Source organism: Culex pipiens, chromosome 2 (genome assembly GCF_016801865.2).
Source record: "Culex pipiens pallens isolate TS chromosome 2, TS_CPP_V2, whole genome shotgun sequence".
NCBI classification, from domain to species: Eukaryota; Metazoa; Arthropoda; class Insecta; order Diptera; family Culicidae; genus Culex; species Culex pipiens.
Genome location: NC_068938.1, coordinates 198,693,155 through 198,703,745, shown reverse-complemented (window position 1 = coordinate 198,703,745; position 10,591 = coordinate 198,693,155). Strand labels below are relative to the sequence as shown.

The 10,591-nt window shown below is 34.0% G+C and overlaps 1 protein-coding gene across 1 annotated transcript; it reads right to left on the bottom strand.

The window, feature by feature from the left end:
- Positions 1–10,371, bottom strand: LOC120412758 (uncharacterized). The gene is made up of 2 exons (XM_039573349.2): positions 10,033–10,371; positions 1–751 (listed from the first exon to the last, which is right to left on the bottom strand). Exons 1-2 carry the CDS (start codon positions 10,175–10,177, stop codon positions 390–392), a joined length of 507 nt encoding a protein of 168 aa, XP_039429283.1. The 5' UTR covers positions 10,178–10,371; the 3' UTR covers positions 1–389.
- Positions 10,372–10,591: the final 220 nt, after the last annotated feature.

The window sequence follows — 10,591 nt, the reverse complement described above, 5'->3', positions numbered from 1 at the left end:
TTGTAAAGTTTCCAAGCAGGGAGTGGTTTGCAACCTTTTATTACAACCTATCACACATATCACAATTAGCCAAATTTACGTTCGCCGCGCACCACGTGATCACGCTGAACTCAACACTTCATCACCTGACTCGATGAAAAACCAGACAGACTGCTCCTATTCAGTGCAAAACGTGTGAAAAGTTCTCACGGTCGATGCCGCCGGGTCATTATTTTAAACAGAGATATTGCAATTTAGTTCTCACCGGCAATCGAAGTTTCCACAACGCCTTGCATTGAAAAATATCAACGATTTAGATAACTCTAAAGGGGAAACAAAAACAAAAAAACAATAATCATATTCTAACATTCCGCCAATAACGAAGTCGGGCACGTGTCCCCCCTCCCCCCTCAAGGAATCCGATACGGCGTTCCGGCGTTCGTCAACTGGTCCAAGATGGACTTGTGCAGGTCCTCGATCTGCTGGTACAGATACGAGTGCACGTCCCCACTGCCCGAGTGATTGTACGAGTTTCCTCGGTTGTCGAACGACGCAATGTTCCCGTCCTTGTCGATTTCCGCATAGCTCTCGTACTTTCCGCCCGGGAACTGGTTCGGCTCCTTTTCGACGGTCTTGGCCGTGGCCTTGCCGGCCGCGTCCAGACACTCGCGCGTCACCTCCACCACGTTGACGTCCTCCTTGGTGTTGTTCTTCACGATGATGCACTTGAACGACGTGTCCGGACACTTGAGCGTGTCGCAGAAGATTGTTCCTGGGGGTGGAAATGAAGACGTTATATTTAGAAATGTCTTAGTTTATGATAGAGTCTTTGATTAAATTGAATAATGATAGTTTCAGTAAATTTCAACGTATTCGGTAATTAATATTTAGTGTGTAATTAAATTTAATGGAAATACAGTCCAGACTAGATTATCCGAAGACCTCGGAAAAATTTCACATCGGATAATCGAATCACGAAAAAAATATTTTTTTCGTTGTCCAATTTTTGATTGTCGAGCTTAAGTATGACCCATAAACTACTCTAAAATGATTTAAAATTTTGAAATCCAAGATGGCGGCCAAAATGACCGGGCTGAAATATTGAAAAAATTGCATTTTTTGATTAAAAATGCAATCAAATATTCAAATTTCACTAAAATGTGGTCGCAGAACTCAAATTTTAGGTTAAAAGTAAAAAAATTTAAAAAAATATGAAAAAATATTTTTTTTGGTCATGATTCGATTATCCGAAGTCAAAACAAACCTTCGGATAATCGAACTTCGGATAATCGAAACTTCGGATAATCGAGGCTTCGGATAATCGAGTCTGGACTGTACTTATTTCTGAAAATATGGTAATGCATCTATTTTTTATGGAAAAAAAATATTATGACATATTTTGATTATAAACTTAACTTCAGGTCAAACAACTGGCCGCAATCGAAAAGTGACGAATTTTTCAATTTCTTAGTATATAAGCTAGGATGTAACAAAAATGACTTTTTGACGGGCATTCAAAGGTTTGTTTCGGTGGGCATACTATGCCCAAATCCAAAATATGAGCTTGATTGGACGTAACAGGAGCTGGCGCTTTTCATTTGAATTTTAAATGGGATTTAACCCGTAAGAAAAGATTTTTTCAAAAATGTCACTTTTTAAGGCATTTTGGCCACTGAAGCGTTTATTTTCAACATCATTGCCGTATAGGCCAGATCCTTCCGCATCGTTTAGTATATATAACATTGAAATTTGGAGCACCCTGGAGCTCGGTACAGACTTTCAAAGTTTGGCATTTTTTAGAAAAATCGGCCCCGGCAAAAAAGATATGCGTTGCGCCTCGCGACGCCCTAGACGCCATTTGCTGGGGTCAATTTTTCGAAAAAATGCCAAACTTTGAAGGTCTGTACCGAGCTCCAGGGTGCTCCAAATTTCAATGTTATTTATACCAAAAGATGCTCAAGGATTTGGCCTATACGCCAATTATGTTGAAAATAATCGCTTCAGAGGCCAAAATGCCTTAAAAAGTGACATTTTTGAAAAAATCTTTTTTAACGGGTTAAATCCCATTTAAAATTCAAATGCAAAGCGCCAGCTCTTGTTACGTCAATCAAGCTCATATTTTGGATTTTGGCTTAGTATGCCAACCGGAACAAACCCTTGAATGCCCGCCAAAAAGTCATTTTTGTTACACTCTAATATAAGCGTTTTTAGCATAAAACATTGGCTACTATGATTACAAACGGGAAGGCATATATTTTGGATATTTTTTATTTTGCTCGCTCAAAAACGATATTTTTTATAACATTTCATGAAAAAACATGAGATTTTCTCACAATGTGACGTAAACGACATATTTATAAGTACTGCTCTTTGATCTTCTCGATATGATCAAATAATGCTCGAATTGATAACTATTTTAAAAAAAAACGTTTTTTTTATAAATTAATTTGTATTATCCGAATGTACATGCCCAAAAAATCACGTTAATTTTAATTTATGATTATTTGTAGTTTACGTCAAATTGTGAGAAAATCTCATGTTTTTTCATAAAATATTATAAAAAAAATATCGTTTTTGAGCGAGCAAAATAAAAATATTCAAAATATATGCCTTCCCGTTTGTAATCATAGTAGCCAATGTTTTATGCTAAAAAAGCTTCTATACTAATAATTTTGGAAAACCGTCACTTTTTATTCACTAAAATGCAAATATCTCGGCTTTGCTTGGACATAAATTTAACACAGCAAAAAATTGTAAATTTGGAAGGTGTAATATTAGAAGGTTGAATATTACCTCTTTTATGATGTAATTTTACCTCAATTTAGACTGAAAATGCGACATTACACCAGAATAGTGGTAAAATTACACATTTTCAGAGGTAAAATCACATATTTTTTCTGATATAAAAGATGTAATATTACCATGATTTTTTTCTGTGAATATTTAAAAAGCAAAATTTTCTACGTGAAATGTCTTGTAAGCTGCATGCAATACTTTTGGCTGCAATTTTTTTTTATCGCTTTGGAGAGTGATTTTTGAAATTTTTTAACTAAAAAATACAATTTGTTCTCCCTAAAACGTCCTGCCATGCCCAAACACAAGCTTTTATGGACTATATCTGTACAGGAATTTGCTCATGGGACATTAAACTATAACTTAACCCTCTACTGCCCAAATTTTTTTTTCGAAAATATTATTTTTTCCCGTGTTCAGGAGGTCATTTTGAGCAACTTTTGTTCTACGAAAAACTTTACTTCTCTTGTTTTATGTTTTTCTTGTTTTATTTTTAGTATTTTAATTTACATTTATCTTGTTTAGTTTATGTTTGTTTTTGGTAGTATTTGGTCTATTTGGTCTATTCTACCACCTTAATTTTTTCACGTTTTTACAGTCACTTTTACAATTTTTTGCATGTTTTTCACATTTTCTGCTATAGAATGGCACCATCATCATTTAAATTGCAAAAAAATGCATAGAACCATAGTTTGGGACGCAACAAAAATTACTGCATACTTCTTTTTACTGAAAATATAGGAAATGTTAGTAAAAAACACAGCCAAAGTTGACCCCTAAAAAATGACAATTTTAAAAACATTGGCAATGTCACCTAAAACAAGTTAAACTGCCAACCCTGAAATTTTCTAAAATTTTAAGAGTTCTTCTTTCCAATGCTTTTTAAAGATCAAAAATTGGTTGGAAAATTGTTTTTTGGCGATTTTTTAGATCGAAGCCCGTCTATAGGCGGGGTTAGGTTGTAGAGGGTTAAAGCGCAAGACGACCAAATTTGATTTGACCTTATTGATTGTTACGCGCATTTCTGAAAAATACTCGAAAAATGCACATTTTTCATTCAAGCTCAGCGCGCGTGTTGTAAACCATTATTGGGATTTTTTCGTTGTGTGGAAACATTGTACCTGACATCCTAATCTATCATTCTAGGGATGAGCACCAAAGTTTTGACAACTTTTTTTGGGACGGCCTAAGGAACATTTAACTTATAATTCCATTTAAAGGCTGCTTTTCGGAATTGCAAAAAATGTTGTATGGAACTCGTTGCAAAACTTCACAGCAAAAAATGGTGTAAATTTGGAAGGCTGAATATTACCTCTTTTATGATGTAATTTTACCTCAATTTAGACTGAAAAAGCGACATTACAACAGAAAAGTGGTAAAATTACACATTTTCAGAGATAAAATTACACATTTTTTCTGACATAAAAGATGTACCCCTTTCCAGATGTAATATTACCATGATTATTTTTTCTGTGTTGATTTTTTCAACAATCGTCGTAATTATCCAACTCGGTGAACCTCGTTGGATAAATGTACGACTCGTGCTGAAAAAGTTCTTTTTTGCACATTGTTGTATACACAACTATTTGATTCCCAATTCAATTTTACATGTGAAAACAAATTTTCGATATATTCTAAAATTTCTATTTTTTTAAACTTTATAATTCAGCGAAAAATACAAGTCCATTAATTAAAAAAAATGTATTTTTATGCGTGTATTTAATGCTTCGGAATAGTACTAATCGTAACATGAAACTTTGCAGAAGTTGATGTGTTAATGAAGTCGATCAGAAAATCCCTACTCAAGATACAGATTTGAGGGGCTCATTTTGACCTAAGGAGATCGATCGAAGGTTCATTCATACAAAAAATACGACATTATTTAAAAACTTATTTTTTTGCGGAATTCTCTGTGTAGATAACTGCTGTAATAACAATTTAATCTACCAACATTTTTATACAAAATTACATGGGTCAGGTTAGCAAGTTTCACCTCCAGGCAGGGTTTAGAGGCAAACAACTACCTATTGACAGCTACTATAAAAAGCAAGCTCTTAAAGAACAAAAATATCAGTTCCAATTAGTCAGTACCCATATACACAAAGTAAGTAAAAAAAGACAGGCCATTTCAAAATTGCGCATTTTCAATCCATGGGTGTTTAAAAAGATCTCTGGTTTGAGTGTTTCTTTTCTTTATCAATTTGTTTTATCCGTTTTGTTTTGCAACATTGTCAAATACTATGATTTCACTGAAGTTTCTGTCAATATAAATTCCAAGACCATTATTTTTACATAAACTACTGTGTATGGTCCAGGGAAAAAATTGGCAAACGACATCGTCCACTCAAAAAATGATACTGAATTCCTAATATCGTACTCAATACTTTTCTTCAAGCACATCTGGCAGCATATATCTAAATTGAATCACAACAGAAAGCGATGAAAATACTAGTTCCTGATGTAAAATTACACATTTTTATGGTCAAACAAGCTTTTCCCGGCAAACTTCGTCCTGCCCTTTTTGATTTCTTGACGTTTTTAGCTTGTTTGCTTGTTCAGCCTCCTGTGATCAAAATTTGATTTACGCAACTTTTCCCATACAATCTGCAGATGCTCTGGAATCGGTTCCAGAGTGGCCAAAGTGTCAATTAGTTAGCGTATAAACCTTCCTTGGGCTTATACGAACCCAACGCAACAAATAGCACCTCGATCCGACACTCCGTGTTGAATTGATTCGCGTTCGAACAAACCCGTCGAAATTTTTTATATATATAGAAGATATCGTTCATGAATAAGGCTACCAACTCTTGCTGAACAAAAATATTAAACTGAGTGGTATTCACTGCTTTGCAAAAGCCTTCCCGAAAGGAAAATAAATTTTTATTCAAAAAAGCGTTTTCATATTGTCATCATTGAATTGCTAGCAAATGCGTATTATACGAAATAATCCGTACAAAAATCCGCGAAGAGGGTCGAAAATCCGTCAGTTGGCAGCATCATCATTCATTTTTCCATCAGAAAAAAAATCAACAGTTTCTGTTGAATTTCACTTTTGATTTTGGTGGCATCATTAATTCAATTTTCCATCATAAAAAGATTAAATTTACTGTTTTGAACTGTTTTTCTACTGTGTGCATCAAAACGTGATGCTGTCTTCGACAGAAATGTATATTTTAGTTATAAACAACACTTCAGAACAAATCAGGCATCAAAACTGATTAAATATTTTTTCATCTTAATTTTCAGAATAAATCCATGTTTCCGACCAAACCATCAAGCGAGACTGCTGCCAACAGTTCTGATAGGATCGAGATCCAGTTGCGCATTCCCGACCAGAACATGGCCAAACAGATAATGGACAAAACCATAAAACTTCTTCAGGATACTGCGAATAGCACTACATTTGAACAAGAACGGGAGCAAGCTTTAGCGTGTATTAAACTCATTCGGCGTGATAATCGTAAGTTTAAATAACGAAGTGAATAACTCAACGTGTTGGTAACATTTATTTCTGTTTCGTTTTTTTCAGCAACGTTGATCTGAAGGATCACCGATTTCACAGTCCGAACAAATGTTGTCTCATAGGTCATGTTGTGTGTTCCAATTGTTTTCGCTCCGGCCAATTAAAATCGTCTCACAAATTTGTTTCACAGCTTGTGCTATGCCCTTTTGAAATTTTGATGTTTTTGATGTGAATTTGTCACTGATACTTATTAATTTTGCAGGAATAAGTTGATTAGAAATGACTTTTTTACGTAAAAACTGGATTTCTTAGTAGTCATCTTTATGCATCTATGACATGATTTAAAAATTATTTTGAAATCAGCTAAATATGTCATTCAAAAAAGCTAAAAAATTTCTTGCAAAATTAAAATACTTATCAACGTAAATTCACCTATTCATTTCTTAAGGGCAGAGCATCAAATAATGAACAATTGAGGTAAAACGGATTTAGATTGGGCGGAATGCATTCTACTAGAAACACATACTTTGGTTTATGAGGCACGAAATGCAACGCAGTTCGAATGGGCTGAGTTATTTAGAAAAAGCACTTTCTTTTTTATTTTATCAGTATTCATTGGTTGTGATACCTTGTAAGAATAATGGACTGCCATTTTGATTTACGTTAAATTAGACCTACGATAATAACAAGTGTAACACAATACCTGTGGAACAAAGTAAATAAAAAGTAAGCGATTAAAAAACCCTTGTTTTCATAGAATGACAACCAAAACAATCTCCCTGTTCTATGAATTATCCTTATCGGTTGTGATTTTTACCAAGTATGCATGATTTTCAATACTTCTATAAAATCGGGACATATTATGTACTAGAATAAAATTCCGGGGAGCGAGATAGTCAAAATATTTCTTGAAATTTTCACCCTTAAAAGATGCACTTAAATACAATACACGTTAAATTGAAGCTAGGATGATAAAATGTTGCAAGTTCATTTGCAGAAGATTTTTTGTGTAAAAATATTGCCAATATATGTAATTTAAACCGATTCCGAACGGATCTAAATTTTTCAAGCCCAAATTCCAATAAATGCTTGAGAAATTATTAAAATTGCTAAAGAACAAGACATTTTTAGCAAATTTTGTCTATGAAAAAAGTAATTCTCTTTTGTTATCTTTTTTTTTATTTTTTTATTAATATTTATTATTTTTTGATAGAACAACAACTTTCAATCATAGAGCAATTCTCTCAGATTTCGGTCATTCGATTTTTTTTTGTGTTTTTTAATCCGACTGAAACTTTTTTGGTACCTTCGGTACGCCCAAAGAAGCCATTTTGCATCATTAGTTTGTCCATATAATTTTCCATACAAATTTGGCAGGGGGTTAGACAAAAACGATGTATGAAAATTCAAAAATCTGTATCTTTTGAAGGAATTTTTTGATCGATTTGGTGTCTTCGGCAAAGTTGTAGGTATGGATATGGACTACACTGAAAAAAAAATGATACACGGTAAAAAATGTTGTGGTGATTTTTTATTTAATTTTTTGCAACTAATACTTGATTTGCAAAAAAAACACTATTTTTATTTTTTTTTATTTTTTGTTATGTTTTAGAGGACATTAAATGCCAACTTTTCAGAAATTTCCAGGTTGTGCAAAAAATCTTTGAGCGAGCTATGAATTTTTGAATCAATACTGATTTTTTCAAAAAATCTAAAAATTGGTCGCAAAATTTTTCAACTTCATTTTTTGATGTAAAATCAAATTTGCAATGAAAAAGTACTTAAGTGAAATTTTGATAAAATGCACCGTTTTCAAGTTAAATCCATTTTTAGGTGACTTTTTTGAAAATAGTCGCAGTTTTTCATTTTTTTTAAATAAGTGCGCATGTTTGCCCACTTTTGAAAAAAATATTTTTGAAATGCTGAGAAAATTCTCTATATTTTGCATTTTTTTACCTTTGACTAACATTTTAAAAAGGCGTAATATTGAATGTTTGGCTCTTTTGAAATGTTAGTCTTTGTTTAAAAAAATTTAAAATATTTTTTTCGAATGGATCGGAAAATTTCACGAATGTCTCATATTTTAACATTGAAAATCGGACCATTAGTTGCTGAGATATAGACATTACAAAATGGTGGGTTGTTTGGGTGAGACTTGGAAAACATCAATTTTCCTGTTTTTAAATCTTTACATGGCAATATCTCAGCAACTTAGGGTCGAATCAACAAAGTTCAAAAAAGCAAAATATAGAGAATTTTCTCAGCTTACCGAAGGCACCAAAAAAGTTTCAGTCGGATTGAAAAATAAGAAAAAAAATCGAATGACCGAAATCTGAGAGAACTGCTCCTAAAGGTAAGCAAACGACGAATTCTGATTTTATCTTAAGATTTTATCTCTTTTAATCATAACTTTGCAACTATTTGAGCAAAAGACTTTCTACAGGTTGCATTTTAAAGAAAATTGTTCAAGGAACTCGATAAAAATAAAATTTTAACCCTTAAATGCCCCCTAATATTATATTTTAACGTTTTAAGTATTAAAATTCAGTTTTGACCAATTCCTTATATTTTTATTTGTTTTATTTTATCACCATCGTGTTCCCCGGACAATTTTACATAATAATCAATGTAAACCTCAAACTAAAATGAACTATTGGCGAGAAACAGCGATTTTACTGCAAAAAGTTTGATTTTGCGCAGCACTTTGTCCTATGAATTCGAATCCGAAATAGGTTTCTCACATATAAAAACCGAACTATGCGGGATTGATCCCTTTTTATTGAAAAGTACACCATGTACTTCCGAGTGCTGCGCAAAATCAAACTTTGTCAGTAAAATCGCTGTTTCTCGTCAATAGTTCATTTTAGTTTGAGGTTGATTTTTATGCAAAATTGTCCGGGGAACACGATGGCGATAAAAAAAATGAAAAATATAAGGAATTGGTCAAAACTGAATACATAAAACGTTAAAATATAATATAAGGGGGTTAAAATTTTATTTTTATCGAATTCCTTGGACAATTTTCTATAAAATACAACCTGTAGAAAGTCCTTTGGTCAAATAGTTGCAAAGTTATGCCGTTGCAAATATTTTTCAAAGTTTATGTAAAACAATGTAAACAATGTTTATGTTTATGTAAACAAATATTTTTCAAAGTTTATTCAAAACTGGTCTGAAAAAACGAAAACGAAACTATTGGCACTACGCCCCCCGGGGCATGGCCTTCCTCTAACGTGGGATTTCTGCTCCAGCGCCTCTGACGAGACAGGAGAAACCGGGACCGACGTTTTACTTCACCATCCGATAGAAGCTCAGTGGATAAGGCGGGAATCGAACCCGCGTCTCATAGCATCATCGGGATCGGCAGCCGAAGCCGCTACCCCTGCGCCACGAGACCCACCGTCTGAAAAAACAGGGGGCATAAAAAATATTTTTCCAAAAAACTTCAAAATTTCCATGAAAATAGAAGTGTTATCAACTGAAAACAATCCAAAATGCATTTTTCTGCATTGATAATCATATTTAGCATGTTTGGGCTTGTTTAAAAATGTTTTGAATTTTTGTGAAATTCCAATTCCAAGCACCGTAAAAATTTTATTTTTGGCAAAAAATAATAAATTTCTCAATACTTAGAATTTTTGGAAACTAATGATGGCAAAACAGCTGGACAGGTGTATAATGCCTTTTAAAACACTTTTTTCATTAAAGTGTTGAAAACATGGCTCGTAATTTCTATTTTTATTTGTATTTTTTTTTCAATTTTTAAAAATGTAAATATTCCTATTAGCATTACTCACCATTGACAATCCTTGCGTTGGACTCTCCGCTAATAGTAAGCAGCGTGTTCAGCTGCCTTTTTTCACGAACCACAGCTCCATCGGCGATACTCAGTCCGGCTACCAAAACCAGCCCGAAGCACAGGATCACTTGTTGAGAATTCATTTTGCTTAAAATGTTCCCAGTTCAGTCCTTCACCGAATCACTTGTGTCGCACTAGTTTCTTCCCCTTAAAATCTGCTACCACACAAACCTTCGATCACCAAATCCCAACTGACAACATCCACCGGTTGGAGCGGCTTATTTAAGCTGTTCTAACAGCCGCTGCTACTACTCCACAGTCACTAACCTGGATAATTAGTAATTAGTGTAGAACATCCACAGTGCGAGGAGTTCACGGGATGACGACCTGCGTGTGATCTGGGAACTTATCGCAGTGCGTAGAATCTGCTTCGCGCGCGGTCAGATTAATTCGCACGCTGAAAGCTTTAGAAGTAGTCACGTTCTAGGCTGATTTTAGTTTGAAGCTGGAATTAACCATCAATTGGAGGGCTACTTGGGCGGGGCACCGTTATCAGG

Coding starts and splice junctions, on each gene's coding strand:
- LOC120412758 (XM_039573349.2), bottom strand. CDS start 10,177: ATGAATTCTCAACAAGTGATCCTGTGCTTCGGGCTGGTTTTGGTAGCC. Junction 752..10,032: donor CAACGCAAGGATTGTCAATG/GTGAGTAATGCT, acceptor TTCCACCCCCAG/GAACAATCTTCTGCGACACG.